The sequence below is a fragment of the Manis javanica genome, chromosome 2, assembly GCF_040802235.1.
Source record: "Manis javanica isolate MJ-LG chromosome 2, MJ_LKY, whole genome shotgun sequence".
NCBI lineage: Eukaryota > Metazoa > Chordata > Mammalia > Pholidota > Manidae > Manis > Manis javanica.
This window is the reverse complement of record NC_133157.1, coordinates 52,610,322-52,627,764: the sequence shown is the minus strand read 5'-3', so window position 1 is coordinate 52,627,764 and position 17,443 is coordinate 52,610,322. Positions and strand designations below refer to the sequence as shown.

General features: G+C 33.6%; 1 protein-coding gene across 4 annotated transcripts in view; it reads right to left on the bottom strand.

Annotated features, from left to right (window-relative positions):
• ZDHHC21 (zDHHC palmitoyltransferase 21) overlaps window positions 1–17,443 on the bottom strand; it is a 72,353-nt gene that overhangs the window by 36,846 nt on the left and 18,064 nt on the right. For all 4 annotated transcript variants that reach the window (XM_037018631.2, XM_037018630.2, XM_037018632.2 and 1 more), the window contains 3 exons: window positions 16,582–16,680; window positions 4,914–5,025; window positions 1,683–1,821 (listed from right to left, as the gene is read on the bottom strand). In XM_037018631.2, the coding sequence (XP_036874526.1) occupies window positions 1,683–1,821; window positions 4,914–5,025; window positions 16,582–16,680 (350 nt within the window). The remainder of the gene's footprint in view (window positions 1–1,682; window positions 1,822–4,913; window positions 5,026–16,581; window positions 16,681–17,443) is intronic.

Sequence of the window (17,443 nt, the reverse complement as noted above, 5' to 3'; positions counted from 1 at the left end):
CTACTCAACTCTGCTGTTGTGGCCCAAAAGCAACAGTAGACAATATGTAAACAAATGTGAGTAGCTGTGTTTCAGTAAAACTTTATTAATAAAAACAGGATGAGGGTCATATTTAACCCAAGGCTCATAGTCTGCCAATTCCTCCAGGATACTACAATGCATTCCCTCCTGGAGAACCATTAGGTTTACATTAATACCTCTAAATTTTCTCTCTCTCTCTCTCTCACTTTTTAAAAAATTATGACCTTAATCTTACTGGGCAATTTTATTTCAATGCTTTTCTTTATTAGGCTCAATTATTTGAAATTCCCCCCTCAATTACCTTGGAGGAATATCTGTAACTTTTTGCATATTCTGACTATAATACCAATTATATCAGAAATCTATAAATGAAATATTTCTAAAACTATACAATTGCATGCACTAAGTTCTGTGTGAAAATGTCAAACACCTATATTTAAAGTTCTCCACTTTGAAAAATTTTTAGTTATTAGTATCTATTCTCAATTGTTCAATCTATACTTAATAAGCATAATCACAAGGCCCCACTAATACATGCAGCAAAGCTACAATAGCAAATAACCTCCATGTATATATAGATCTTAGACCTTAGATCTTTATGTATATAAAAACAGAACTTAGACCTTCTCTCACTTGCTCCCTTGGTTCCAGAATTTAATTGTATGCACCACTACTGAACTTGTTATTTTTAATGTAAAAGATTTAAACAGTATAAAATAATACAGATAGGAAGAAAAATTCTCCTTCTCGAGGGTTCTATTCTCTTTTCCCTCTCTCCTTCCGTACCTTGCTCGCTTTCTTCCTTACGTTATTGCTGTGGGTGCTGTCTCTTCTCTCTCTCTCTCCCACACACACACACACACACACACACACACATACACAGTACTCTAAAAAATCACGCCCCAGCTTTGTGTCTTCAGTAACTACTTATTTAACCTCTATTAATCTGTTCCTCACCTATAACAATGGGGGGAAAATCATGCCCAACTCACGTGGTTATTGTGCATATTCAAGTGAGAACTAAAATGACATGACAACAGTGTAGTGTTGATATATAATCAGACTTTAAACTTCTAGTTGCTGCTATTACAACCACCACCACCATCACTACTATCATCGCAACTATCACCACTTTGAACAAGCCTTATTAACATCTATTACACAGTTCTTCTAGAAATGGGAAAAGCATTACTTCAAATGGTATATATAATAACTTTTTAAAGCATCCTGCACATTCTTCTTATTGTTACTGTTGAAAGTCAGGGTGGGGGAAAGTCCTTATTCTCAAGAACTTTAAACATTCTTTTGATAACCTTTAAAAAATAAAAGTCTATTTTCACTCCTAAAAAAAAAAACAAAAAGTAAACATTTTCCACTTTGTTATTATTATAGATATTTTTAAACGAAAACATATATATTGAAAGATATAGTATGCTGCTTTTCAAAGAAAGTCACTCAATACTAATAAATAATCATAAATGGAATTGGTTAAAAAGGAATGTCAGGTAAAGGGTCTACTTTCTCAATCCCAATATATTTTAAAATTCACCAATTGTGGGTTAAGTTTGTTTATGTTCTCAATCTTCTGCACTTAAGGAACCACATGTTAATGACTATATACTACAGCTGCTCTAACATGAGTGGATATAAACATTCCTTACCAAGTTACGCTTTTTTAGTGGAAGAAAGTAATAATAGTGGCAAAAAGAAAACATCAGTGCGTAGGAAGTAAGAAGTTCAGTGTAGAAACACAACTGCAGAAAAAGCCAATGATTATCTTCACCAACACAATTGTTAATCCTGAAGAAAAAAAATGAAAAAGATACAGTATTTTAAACTTTAATAAAATGTTAATTCCAGGATTGGTAAAACTAAAACACAAACAACTTCAAATATGCTTAACTTCACAGAGATACGCTAAACCCATTCAAACCTAAAACAAACAGTGCATAGGAAAAGATGTAAACATGCTACCTCCCATCTGAAAAGCACTTTCTACTTCACAAAGGAAGTCCATGTATATGATCCCCCTTCAACTCACAACCACCCAGTAATACTGAAGAGCAGGTGGCAGCCTCCTTGTTTCATTGATGCGGCAACAGGAACAAAGGAGTTAAGACACTTACTAGAGGACGTACAGTTAGATGTAGTGGCCAAGAGAACAAGAACCCTCTTCTATATATATTGCTCTTCCATTACAACATTCTAGCTTTAAAGAACAATTTGATATGAAGTAAAGTAACTTAAACCTGCCATAACTGCTAAGCAGTCACAATTTTTCTTACTTTTAAAAATCTATCCTCAGTTGCTGCAAATAAACACATATGCAAAACCTATTTACAAATCCTTAGAGCTACACTTCCACCAATACACTAGTGAACAGGAAAAAGAATTAATGCCTAATCTCAAAATTCTCAAGACAACTGCAACAGGTTTTATTGTTCCAAATTCATTTATTGTATCCAAATTTTCAAAATATTCACAATTCCAGAAAAAAAACCCTGAATTTACAGTTTTGAATTTATAGTTCAAAATTATAAATTACCTTGCACAAAGGTTTCAATTTCAATACACCATTATACTGCCACCATTTGAAAAAAAAAATGTTATAATAGGTTCAATTCCTAACTTAACTGTTGTTTTAAAGGTATATCATTAAACTATTTTTTTAAATCAGGTATAGAACTAAACCAGAAAACGTTGCAGAGGCTTAGGTGACTTTCCTATGATTTGTATTTGCAAGCAGGGCTATCAGAGAAGTGTGCTTATGTATGCACTCAAAAACAGCTGTTGCTTGAAAGATGACTTATCCTTGTCCCATTCTTCCCATCCCTGTAGAGTCTGAGAAATAACTGCTATGATCATGACATTCTTCTTAACCAGAGAACTTTAAGAAACACTAAAATACTCAATCTATATGTAAGAGTTCTTTTGCTAGTAAACTACTTAGAGAGATCAGAGCCAGAAACAGAGAAAATCTTGAGGTGATCTGAGAACTGACCTCCAAATCTAAAGCTGTCAGACAGTTATTAGGATAATACAGTTTTTGAGAATACCAAAAATTATTTTTGCTTCCAATTTACACCATACACCTCCATCACTCTAAATATCTCAGCAACACTCTATTAGGGAATTCAATCAGGAAATCCCTAAGTCCATATAGGCCCCTGCCTACCCTCCTTTCCTATCCTCCAACTCTTGCCACTGCCACTCTTCTCCCCACCAATATTCTAAGCAGTTAACTAAAACTATGGAAGCAAGAGGCCTAGGAGCAAAGAACTCACTCCAATTTTAGAATTACGGTTAAATAGCACTTTTGTCACCAATATAGTCTTTATTCATTAAAAATACATAAATAATATAACTAATCTCTTTAGTACCAAAACATTTCCTATATGTGTAGTTATTAAGCTCAAACAATCACATTCTTTTAGAAGGAAGTACCAACACCCAACTATATCATGAACATTTATATTTTTAATCAGAAACATAACTCTAAAAAGTCCATACATAAATTGAGTTTTTCAGTGATTATCACTGATGTGAATATATGTTTTACCTAGCCTTTTTAAATCTAGTATTATAAACAGATCACTGAGGTTTAGAAAATCACTTGAGTGTTAATCTGTTTAAATTCACGGCACATCTTTCAAACACCAACTATATTTTATACACTATACATCTATTTGTAAACTATACATCTATTTATATACTAACTACATATAGTGTGTATACAGCTATCAGTATATATAGTGTGTATATATACATATATATATATATATAACAGGATATATACTATCCTTTTGATGTAATTAGACAATTTAAAGCATTTTTATACAGTAACAAAGTACTTTTATCTAAGATGCTTTTATTTTTTTTCTAATCTCAGGAAATTATCTTCTACTTAAACAGTTTATAGTAAAAACCAAACTCTCACCAAAAGCTTGCTAATATTAATTTGTGCTATCAAAATAAGTTATCAAAAAATAAGGGAAACTCTAAATTCATTAGCATTATTAGGCAAAGCTAAACTCTGCCCTTGAGCCAACTTTAAGTTCAGTTATAAATTTAAGAAGCCCATTATGTAGTTAACTTTGTATATATGCATGGGTGTACAAACATATATATGTAGATATATTTATAAAGTGCTACACTATACCAGTTTAAATATTTATACAGGGATCCCATACTAGGAAAACAGAATTAAATACAATATCTTGTTCACAGATTTTTGTGACAGCTTTGAAATGAGATACAATGCAGAATTCTCACATCATTTGTTTTCAAAAATTCTATTTTGCAACTGAACATTTTCTTTAATATTACAAGAGAGCCCCCTATTGACCAAAAATGCTGGCAGTTCAGCAGAATCTGCTACCACTTACTCACATCCAGCATGCATGTAATGTTAATACTTATAACCAATAGATAATACTTACAAAGTCTTAGAGGGAGAGAAATGAGGTATCAGGGTATCTGAAATGTGTTATTCTTTCATTAAACAAATGGGAATGGAAATATAAACAATGAGATATATTTGGTTTATTACAGTTAGAAACAATTAACTACTATGTAAGTACTTTCTAGGTGTCAAAACTATACTAATGTTTCACATACATTGTCTCATTTAATATAAACACCTGAGTTCTTTTGTTTATCTGAGTTGTTGTATATCTGCTTGTTCTCAGTTTTCTGCTCAAATATCTCCTTATTAGAAAAGAGAATTCTATACAAAAATGACTTTGAGAGTTGATAGAACCATATGACCAAAAATGTATCCTTACTAGATTTTTTCAACTGTTTAACTTCAGTATAACTTTTGTTTAAATCTGAGAAGTACTAAGATATACCTTTTAATATTTTTTTCTAAAAGTGAATTATACACTTCTTACCATGGACAGTGATGATCCATCCTCCTAACACAGTGACCGCAGCGGCTGCAGTGATGGGAACGCTTTGGTCTCATCAAATTACACTTGTTACATAATTCCCAGAACTCCCTTTCTAAAGAAGGAAATTAAAATCCATTTAATGAAGGCAAGTGAGTAATGCTGAAATTTAGCAACAACTGTTGAGAAAATTTTATAGGAAGTCTTTAATATATACATCTAAGAGACTTCTACATTTCCAATGTAAATGTGTTTGCCATAGATATTGCTGCTCTAGTTTATGAATATCTTAATTTGTGTGTTACTAATTTTAAATTCTACAAAAATAACACATTACTAATAGTCAAACTAAGGGATAGAAAACAATATATTTGAGTTTGGACATACTGGTATAAGTAAAATTTAATTGCAAAACCTTAAAGTACATAAAAATTACTATATTAAAACAGAATTTTATTTAAACAAATTAATTTCTAGAAATTTTTTTATTTAAAGGCTCTAAAGAAGAAATAATGTTGAGTCCTGGTTTCATAGATTAGTAACTCAAAATCCCTCTTATAAACTCATTAGAAAAAAAGAGATGGCATTCCCCTGACCCCAAACAATTTTATATTTCTAATATCAATGGATTCATTTGGGAATGTTTATAGAAGAGAATTGGAAAAGGATTTCAGATGGGTGTAGGAGGTATTAGAATAGTTCCAGAAGTAAAGAGGATTACAAGAAACTTACTATTTAATGAAATAAACAAGTTCTTTACAAAACTCTGCCCTACCATCAAGTAGCAATTTCCTCTAAAAATCTAAAAGAGCATGCAAATAAATTATGCTCTAAAAGCATGAAGTTTATAGAATTAAAGTTATTTGTATTTATTATGAATAATTCTAATCAGATCCACAAAAACTATAGGAAAATCCTCTACAAAGACAAAATGACAGCTCTATTATACAGAATATTTCTTTTTAGTATTTATAGAAATAGAATTTTACAATACTATTACCTTTCATCACTATGTTGAAACTATACCCTAACCTCACTAAAAATATAGACTTACTAAAATTAACCTAACTCTCATATTCAGAGTGAATATTATTAAATACAAAGTATGATGCTAGCACACAGTAAGTGGACACTAAATGTTTGCTAAAGTATGAAAAATTTTAAATTTTAAAAAATGAAAGATTCTAAATATAAGTAAAAGAAAATAATAGCATGTTATATTCAATTTTCTAAAAAGATACCCTATTTCTTTTAATTCCATTATTTTAGTTTAAAGGCCAGGAGTAAAATCATTACACTGGAATTTTATACAGTAAAGTGTTGAAGAAACATTCTGCTACATATGTCTCTGAAGAAATCAATAAAATATAAATAAAACCTATGTCAAATTGTTTGCCCCAATAATGTAAAAGTTGAGCAATTGTCTTATATGTAAAACACCATTTTAAAATAAAATTCTCTTTCATTTCTTACATACATTTATTTTAATGAAACCATATCAGGTGAGATAGCAACAACATAAAAGCTTAGTTTAGATACAGGTAAAGTAGTATTATTTAACTGTAAGTGAAATAGAAACTCATTTCATATGTAGCATAATACAAGGTCATAAGGATATCACATTTTTTCCCCACTTAGCTAGTTGCTTCAAAAAATTCCAATGTTAAACCTTTGAATTCACATATGTAAGGAGTGTCAGTAAGCAGACTTCTCAAATTAGTCAAATTTCATTAACAGACAACACAAAGGGAAAACTGGACAACTGCATGTAAGAGAAGGAAACTGGATTACTGTCTAACCCTAAACACAAAAAAGTAAACTTGAAATGGATCAAAGACCTAAATGTAAGTCATGAAACCATAAGACTCTTAGAAGAAAACATAGGTAAGAATCTCTTGAATATAAGCATGAGCAATTTTTTCCTGGACACATCTTCTCAGGCACAGGAAACAAAATAAAAAATGGACAAGTGGGACCACATCAAACTAAAAAGCTTCTCAAGAGCAAAGGACAGTATCAGCAGAACAAAAACTACTCTACAGTATGGGAGAATATATTTATAGATGACTCATCCAATAAGGGTTAACATCCAAAACATATAAAGAACTCATACACAAAAACAACCCAAAAACAAATAACCTGATTAAGAAATGGACAAAGGACATGAACAGATACTCCTTCAAAGAAGAAATATATATGACCAGGATGGAGGACTAAAGATGGAGGCATGAGAAGTGAGACAGAAACCTCCTCCCAAAACCACATATAATATGAAAATACAGCAAATACATCAAATCCTGAAAGAACAACAGGAAAGAAGGCTGCGGCAGACTGTCTACATCTGGGAAAACCAGTAGACCTCAAGGAAAAGGGTAAAGTACGAAAGCCATGATGCAGAGGGACCCAAACCTTCCCCTAGCACATGAGAGGGAGGAAGAGAAATGGAGCAGGAACGGGTTGGAAATCAAGGAGCACAGAACACCCAGCCCTGGAGATCTGCTCTAGGAGCATGAACCTATACTACATGGTACTCTGGAGATTAGTGGGGTTGGAAAGCTAAGACAGGAGGAATACCTGGAGAGACTGAGATCCCAGCCACTTGTGGGAAATAGGAATCAACATCTGGCCACCCTTGGACAAAAGAAAGGCATGCACTCTGAGAGAATTCCTAACAGCGAGAGGGCTGCTAAAGGGGCACGGACTATACAGAGCTTGCTGCTCAGGAGAAAGGACAGGTGGACAAAATTGTCTGGGTGCACTCTGCCCAGCAGCAGGTTGGGAACTTTCAGGAGCTTCAAGCACTCCATCACCCTGGCTGGCTATGCAGCTATAAGAACCCCCACCATGATAAGCAGCCTGCTGCACCTTACTCCCAGCCAGCAATGGCTCATAAATCGAATGCCCCTGTCATTGTACAGGCCAGCCAAAGGGCAGCCCCACCTATGTCAGCTACAAATGCAAAGCAGAGAGGTTTCTCCCTGTATGCTCAGCCCACTGGTGCTGGCAGTGGAGAAAGGCACTGCAACCGGAAAGCAGGAAAGACGTCCTTCCTCCTGACAGGCACCAGCGCCGCTCCCCTGTGACCCCCCCACCATCGCTCCAGGGGCTGAGCAACTCCAGAGAATAGAACTTCTGGGCACTAGAGGGCACCACCTACAGATATGAAACATCAAAGGAACCTGGTTCAAACTAAAATCCCACAAACACGAGAAAGACACCCAAGTGAAACTGAACTCATCAATCTTCCTGAAAGAGATTTCAAAATAAAAATCATAAACATGCTCATGGAGCTACAGAAAAATACTCAAGAACTCAGGAAGGAATTCAGGAATGAGATATAAACATTCAAGAATATAGTACCTGAAATGAAACATACAATGGAGGGATTTTAAAGCAGATTAAAATGAAGTAGAGGAGACAGTAAATGAATTAGAAATTAGAGAACAGGAATACAAAGAAATTGAAGCAGAGAGAGAAAAAAGAATCTCTAGGAATGAAAGAATATTGAGAGAACTGTGGGATCAATCCTAATGGAACAATATTCACATTATAGGGGTACCAGAAGAGGAAGAGAGAGAAAAAGGGATGGAAAGTGTCTTTGAGGAGATAATTGCAAAAAACTTCCCCAATCTGGGGAAGGAGATAGTCTCTCACGCCATAGAGGTACAGATCTTGCAATACAAGAGACCCAAGGAAGACAACACCAAGATATATAATAATTAAAATGGCAAAAATCAAGGATACAGACTATTAAAAGCAGCCAGAGAGAGAAAAACATCAATACAAAGGAAAACTCATTAGGGTGTCATCAGACTTCTCAACAGAAACCTTACAGGCCAGAAGGGAGTGGCATGATATATTTAATGCAATGAAGCAGAAGGGACTTGAACCAAGAATACTCCACCCAGAAAGATTATCATTTAAATTTGTAGGAGGGATTAAACAATTTCCAGATAAGCAAAAGCTGAGAGAATTTAGCTCCCACAAACTGTCTCTACAGTGTATTTTGGTGGGTCCACTACAGATGGAAGTGTTCCTAAGGCTAAATAGCTGTCACCAGAGGAAATAAAACCACACTAAAAAAAGTAGAAGAATTAATTGCTAAGCAGATGCAAAATTAAATCAACTACCCCAAAGTCAGTCAAGGGATAGACAAAGACTACAGAATATGACACCTAATATATAAACAATGGAGGAGAAAGAAAAAGGAGAGGAAAAAAATGAACCTTTATATTGTGTTTGTAATAGCATAAGTGAATTAAATTAGACTCTTAGATAGTAAGAAAGATACCCCTGAACTTTTGGTAACCACGTATCTAAAGCCTGTAATGGCAACAAGTACATACCTATCGATAATCACCCTAAATGTAAATGGTCTGAATGCACCAATCAAAAGATATAGAGTCACTGAATGGGTAAAAAACAAAACGTATCTATATGCTGCCTACAAGAGACTCACTACAAACCCAAAGACATATTCAGACTAAAAGTAAAGGGATGGAAAAAGATACTTCATGCAACTAATAGGGAGAAAAAAGCAGGAGTTCCAATACTTATATCACACAAAATAAGACTTCAAAACAAAGAAAGTAAGAAGAGACAAAGAAGGACATTACATAATGATAAAGGGGTCGTCCAACAAAAGGATATAACCATGATAAACATCTATGCACTCAACTCTGGAGCACCTACATATATGAAACAAATACTGACAGAATTAAAGGAGGAAATAGAATGCAATATATTCATTTTAGGAGACTTCAACACAACACTCACTCCAAAGAACAGATTAACCAGACAGAATATAAGTAAGGACACAGAGGCATTGAACAACACATTAGAACAGATGGACCTTACAGACATCTACAGAACAACCCACCCAAAAGCAGAATACACATTCTTCTCAAGTGCACATGGAACATTTTCAAGAATAGATCATATACTAGGCAACAAAAAGAGCCTCAGTAAATTTAGAAAGATTGAAATTTTACCAACAAGCTTCTCAGACCACAAAAGTATGAAATGAGAAATAAATTATGCAAAAAAACCAAAAAAGCCCACAAACAAATGGAGGCTTGATAACATGCTCTTAAATAATCAATGGATCAATGACCAAATTAAAACAGAGATCATGCAATATATGGAGACAAACGACAACAATAACTCAACACAGCAAAATCTGTGGGATGCAGCAAAGACTGTGCTAAGAGGGAAGTATACTGCAATACAAGGTTACCTCAGGAAAGAAGAACAGTCCCATAGGAACAGTCTAAACTCACAATTAATGAAACTAGAAAAAGAAGAACAAATGAGGCACAAAGTCAGTGAAGGAGGGACATAGTAAAGATTAGAGCAGAAATAAAATTGAGAGGAATAAAACAATAGAAAGAATCGATGAAAGCAGGAGCTGGTTCTTTGAGAAAATAAACAAAGTAGATAAACCCCTAGCCAGACTTATCAGGAAAACAAGAGAGTATACACACATAAACAGAATCAGAAATGAGAAAGGAAAAATCATGATGGGCACCACAGAAATAAAAAGAATTATGAGAGAATACTATGAAAAATTATATGCTAACAAACTGGATAACCTAGAAGAAATGGACAACTTTCTAGAAAAATACAAACTTCCAAGACTGACCCAGGAAGAAACAAAAAATCTGAACAGAACAGTTACCAGCAATGAAGTTGAACTGGTAATCAAAAAACTACCTAAGAACAAAACCCCTGGACCAGATGGCTTCACCAATGAATTTTATCAAATATTTAGTGAAGACCTAATACCCATCCTCCTTAAAGTTCTCCAAAAAGTAGAAGAGGGAATATTTCCAAACTCATTCTATGAGGCCAGCATCACTCTAACACCAAAACCAGGCAAAGACACCACAAAAGAAGAAAACTGCAGACCAATATCCCTGCTGAACACAGATGGAAAGATACTCAACAAATATTAGCAAACCCAATTCAATAATAAATTAAAACGATAATCCATCATGATAAAGTAGAATTTATTCCAGGGATGAAAGAATGGCACAATATTAAAAAATCCATCAACATCATCCACCACATAAACAAAAATGACAAAAACCACATGATCACCTCCATAGATGCTTAAAAAGCATTTGAAAAAATTCAACATCTATTCATGATAAAAACTCTCAACAAATGCTGGCCGGTATGCATAGAAACGGGAACCCTCCTACACTGTTGGTGGGAATGCAAATTGGTGCAAGTGTTGTGGAAAGCAATAGGGAGGTTCCTCAAAAACTAAAAACAGAAATACCGTTTGACCCAGTAATTCCACTCCTAGGAATTTACCCAAAGAAAACAAGATCCCTGATTCAAAAAGACATATGTACCTCTATGTTTATCACAGCACTATTTATAATAGCCAAGATATGGAAGCAACTTAAGTGTCCATCAGTAGATGAATGGATAAAGAAGATGTGATACATATATACAATGAGATAATGAGATACTATTCAGCCATAAGAAGAAAACAAATACTACTGTTTGCAACAATATGGATGGAGCTAGAGGGTATTATGCTCAGTGAAATAAGCCAGGCAGAAAAAGATAAGTATCAAATGATATCACTTCTTTGTGGAGTACAGAAACAAAGCAAAACAGAAGGAACAAAATAGCAGTAGACTCACAGGCACTGAGAAGAAAGTAGTGGTTTTCAAGGGGGAAGGGATAGGGGGTTGGCAGAGGAGGGTGAAGAGGATAAAGGGGCACAATAATTTGCAATCACAATACAAGTTGGTCATGGGGATGGTAGTACAGCAAGGAGAACACAGTTAATGATTCTGGAACATAGATAGTGACTGTACTAGAAGGGCTGAGGATTTAATAATATGGGTAACTGTTGAACCACTGTGTTGTATAACTGAAATCAATGTAAGATTGTATATCCATGGTACTTTAAAAAAAACATAAAAACTGCATGTGGTAAACCATTCTCTTAAAATATAAATATGGTGTATTCATTATTAGCAATTTCAGCATAAAATATTCTAGAAAATAGAATCCTTTATTTCATACTTCAAGTTTTGAACCCTCTGAAAAGAAGAGAGAATTTGACTATAGTCAGAGAAAGCCTGTAATTCTGTAGTCTAGACCACAGGTTGGCAAATTACAGTCCTCAGGCAAATACAAGCCACCACCTGTTTTCGTGTGACCCATGAACAAGAATGGATTTTACAATTTTAAATGGTTGTAAATAATAATAATAATTTGTGGTATGTAAAAATCATAAAATTCAAATTTCAGTGTCCATAAATAAAGTTTTATTTGAACACATCTATGTCCATTCATTTATATATGTCTATCACTGTTTTAATGTTACAATAACAAAGCTGAGGAGCTATGGTAGAGAATGTATGGCCCATAAAATGAAAAATTATTTATTATCAGGCTCTACAGTAAAAAAGAGTTTGGTAATCTATGGTCTGGACCATAAACTAGTTTAAAGAAAGAGCTTGAGCCATTCCTTAGGCCAAATTTAAGATATTATACAAGTATCCACCTTGAGAAATACCTATGAAAACTCACATTTCATGCACATGCACAAGCACACACACGCCATATGTTTAGAGAACAAAGGAAAAAAATCACTATTGTGAAAATCTAGACATTTAGTTAAGGTGTCATCTGTGTTTTTGCCTTGAATAGCAAGAAAAAAATCTATCCATCTGGACCTACCCTATATATCTATAAGCTATTTCTCAGTCTTCTTCCTTTCTTTCTTCAGGATTTATTAATGTCCAATAGAACCTTGGTGACTGATAGAATCTTATGTCTGATGATTACCTATGAGACTTGTATTAACCATCTATTAATATAAAATAAAAGCCAACAGAGAGAGAATCCAATTGCTAATTTATGATAGCTGTAGAAAACTTAAAAACTAACAAACACATTTTTTTAAAGGAAAGAAAAATCAAAACATGAGAAAAAGAGAAACTCCATTAATGATTGAGGCTGTTCAATGTAAGTAAAAAACATTGTTGAGCATGGATCCTTATTAATGCTGTAAATGCATGAATAAATTCAAAGCAAGGTTTGGTTTGGTTTGGTTTGGTTTATCCCTTAGAAAGGAAGGAATCAATCACCTTCTATTTGAGTGTCCTAAAAGATCCGTGTATTAGGGAGCCCTCTTTCTTATCACAAAGAAATATTTTGGGAAGAAAAATATAACTTAAAACTACCAAAATCAATACAAGGTTTGGATCTTGATAAAGGTGCCAATGCGGTAAATAAATGTTTGTGAGTCTCTTACAGTTCACCTTTAAAAAACAGTATCGGGGTTGGTGGGGTGGGAGGGGATGCAAAACTATGAATGAATATGTGACCCTAAGCATTAATAGCACATGCATCCTTATAGCCTGGGGTAACATTTCAAGGGATAGCATCAGACAAATTTAAAACATGGTATATTTTTAAAAACTTGGAAGCTTTTGCTCTGTAACAGTGTGTCAACAAGTGGTTCCAATAATAACAAAAACACTAAAGCCAAACATGCAAATTAAGAGCCTGATGATGAAAATGTTCTAAGACTGATTGTTGTGATGGTTGCACAACTCTGTGAATATACTAGGAGCCACTAACTTGTACACTTGAATGGGTGAATCATACAGTATGTGAATTATACTCAATAAAGCTGTTTTTTTAAAAAGTTGAGATTGAATAAAACCATTTCATAAAATTTGAAAGTGACAAAGTATTATTTCTATATTTCAAACACACATGTGAGTAATTTGAATATAAGTAGACATTTAATGCTTTCATTTGATTATTTCATTTACATACCCAAAAGTTTATAAAAGCAAATTCTGCAGATCTTTGCATGGGACAATGGAACATTCCCTTATATTCAAATTGTCTCATCTTTGGTGGGTCACACAGATACTAAATTTATTCAGTTTAAAATACAGAAAGTCAGGCAAAACATTGCAGAGTATTTTAAAAAATAGCTAAATCATAAAAGTATTGGAGCTTAAGTTTCTTTTTCTAAAAAATTCAATTACATGAAACTGCTCCACCTTAAAGCAATGCTGAAAATATGCCACTACTCTATAGCCCCAACTCTTCAGTCACGCTATTTTCTTTTCACTGTTAAAATTTTGTATTTTTTTTACTAAGTTAAAAGCATACTTATAAAATAATCAGTGACCAGCATCAAAAAGCACACAATGACTTCAATTTTCCCAGACCAAAGCAAAGATGAATAAAGGAATTAAATTCTTAATCTGTATATATCCATGGTAAAAAGATGATGCCATGACCAAGTGGGATTCATCTCAGGGATGCAAGGGTGGTACAACATTCGAAAATCCATCAACATCATCCACCACATAAACAAAAAGAAGGACAAAAATCACATGATCATCTCCATAGACTCTGAAAAAGCATTCGACAAAATTCAACACCCATTCATGATAAAAACCCTCAACAAAATGGGTATAGAGGGCAAGTACCTCAACATAGTAAAGGCCATATATGAAAAAGCCACAGCCAACATCATACTGAACAGCGAGAAGCTGAAAGCTTTTCCTCTAAGATCAGGAACAAGACAGGGATACAAAAAAAATTTTTTTTAATTAAAAATAAATTTAAAAAAAAAAGATGATGGACACAAAGATCTGAGCCCCAAAGCAGCTCTGTAACATGCTGTAAAACCTATAAAAGACAATATGTAATCCTGATTACCCCATCTATCTACCTCATACAACTACCACGAGAATCATAGAAGAGATACCAAAAGACTTTGTTAACATTAAAATGTGGTAAGTGAATGTATTTTTTTTCCATTGGGCAAAAGGAAAGTCTTTTGGACTCAGTGAAGAAAAATATAGGTCAAATGCCAACTGAGACCAGATATAATACAGACATCGCAGCATGATGTTACGGTGTCTTCCATCACTAGAGTCAGGAAGCTAAAGGTAATACAGTGGTTTCAAGTGAATTCAATTAGGCACACAGACATAATCTGTTTAGCACTCATTTAAAAACAATGTTTTAAAAATTTTGAATTAATTGCTAATTTTTAAAAAATCATAACATTTCTCATAAAAACTGAGATTCCCTTTAAAATTCTGTCTGTTTAAAAAAAACTCTTGAAAAACTGTAAGATCTAAGAATAGTGGTCCTACATGACAATTTTGCCAGAGTTATGTAGCAGGTAAGACATGAGATTTCAAATATGGAATATTTCCTACAAGCCACTTTGACTCATTTGCAGTATCTGGCACATGCAGACATTTGAGGATTTGACCACTGCAAACCAAAGATTTCATCAAAAATGGGTCTTGAGTTAGGATTTTCCTTATGATTTTCTGGAACATTGGATTTTAGAGTTGAAGCAGACAATACATTACCTATCAATACTTTAGAGAGCCTTTAATTTAGACTAGTTGAGAAGAGGGAGTCTATACAAATTACGGAGTGCCACCCTCCCTGCCCACACACATGTTCATGCCAATACACACACACAGTAACTGCTAGGCGACTCTGAGACTGTTCTCTTAAGTTCATAAAAATGAAATATTCAACAGTTTTCAGAAACTTCAGTATCATATCATTCCCATTTAAGCATTAAACTTGAAAAGCCAAGTAAGCCCCTAAATTGTGGGTCTCAAAAAACAATAATCAGGAACTCAGGAAAGGCTCATTAAGTAACTTGCCACTTAATCTAATTTCAGAAGGAATTACTACATTGTTCCCAAACTTTGCTACACATTGGAATCACCTGGGATCTTTCAAAAATACTGATACAAGGCTCACATCCCCAAGACATTCTGACTTAATTATTGTAGGATGTGATTTGCACACTGAGATTTTAAAAGCTCCCCTGGTGATTCTAATGTGCAGCAAATTTGGAAACACTGAATTACTATAAAAAGTATTCTGGTTCTGTTATGTACGGCAAAAAAGTAAATTTCTCACTTGAACAAAGTACGAAGAGTTTTCAAAGCTTACCCAGCAATGATCAAAAGATGAAACTCCGGGAAGAGGGTAAATGAGGTTTACTGTACTGGCATATAATAAAGCCAGCAATACATTTTCAATTCATTTTGTGGTTTGAATGGTTACTATGCAATAATGTGATCAAAAATTACCCTCATAGAGTAAAAAGGCTTTCAAATTTTTCACTGAATTGTTAGAATTTCAAGAAACATAGAGAATAGTATCATAATACTATAAATATTTACTTATATATTTATAATATCATGAGGTGAATGGCAGGATCAAAAAAATTCCTTTATTAAATGCAAATAAATGTCTCTGGTAATTATATATCACTCAACAAATATTTACCCAGCATCTAGGAAGTGACAGAGACTGCTTTGGGCACTAGGAATACAGTGCTGAACAAATGAAGAAATCGAAACAAAAATCTACACCTTCACAGAAGTTATGTATATCTAGAGTGGGCAGAGAGAGAGCCAAACAAGTAAACTGAAAAGGAGAGCCAGGGAATGGGGGATATGAGGAGTCAGCTGGACTTTGCAATTTTAATAGCAAAGTCTGGAAAGAAAACATTTAGAAAAAGACTTGAAAGTGATGTTACATGATATGTGTAACTAATACATATTAAAGACAATAAATTACATTAATAAAGGTAATGATTCTAGCATAGTAAAACTGATAAATCTGAAGAGTACCATACCTCCATGTGGGATCTTAGGGTTCTCAGGGAGTCTTCCTGGATCAGTTATTGAGGCCCTTACTAAGGCAACCAGACAAAATATGGCAATGCCATAGAATACTTTGAAATAAATAAACAAATAAAATTAGTCATTTACCCTTCAAAACATTTGTTCACAGCATATTTAATGCTAACTATACATCTTAATTAATTACATCAGGATAAATAATTTTCAGAAGATGGGAAAATTAAATGTTGATTCATTTAATTCATCAAGTAATATTGCCAAGAGGACTATCAGAAAGTCCTAATTTAAATATTATTTTGCACAATAACTGATCTATTTATTATAAATCAGATTCCTTATTAACAGAGATTCCCTATAATGGTTTAAATTAATTAATTACTATATGTACTATATTTGAAAGAATCAAAGCAGCATTTTAAAACCTATCCTACAATTAAATTCTTTGATTTTGAGGCTATCCTCAAAAAAATCACTTTGAGTTAGTGATATTCAGTTGCTCCTTTCAATAGATCTTTAGATAATTAATTTGAAAATAAAGAATCTAGAAACTTTTGACTTTTAGAATGGATAACTAGAAAAAAAGAACAGTAAGGGAAAACAGATTCACTCATTATAATTCTTTCTTTCAAATGAATAAGAGGTATTTTGTTTGTGGGAAGAAAGCACTGCATCTATAATAGGAGACTCAGTTCAAATACTAACTCCAGGACTGAACGGATGATATTAGTCAGAAAATCACTTGTATAACAGAGATTATATTTCCCACAATTCTTTTCAGGATAAAATAACATAATGCACATGAAAAATGTAAATACCATGTATATTTAAAATACATCATTTCAATCTTATTCTTTT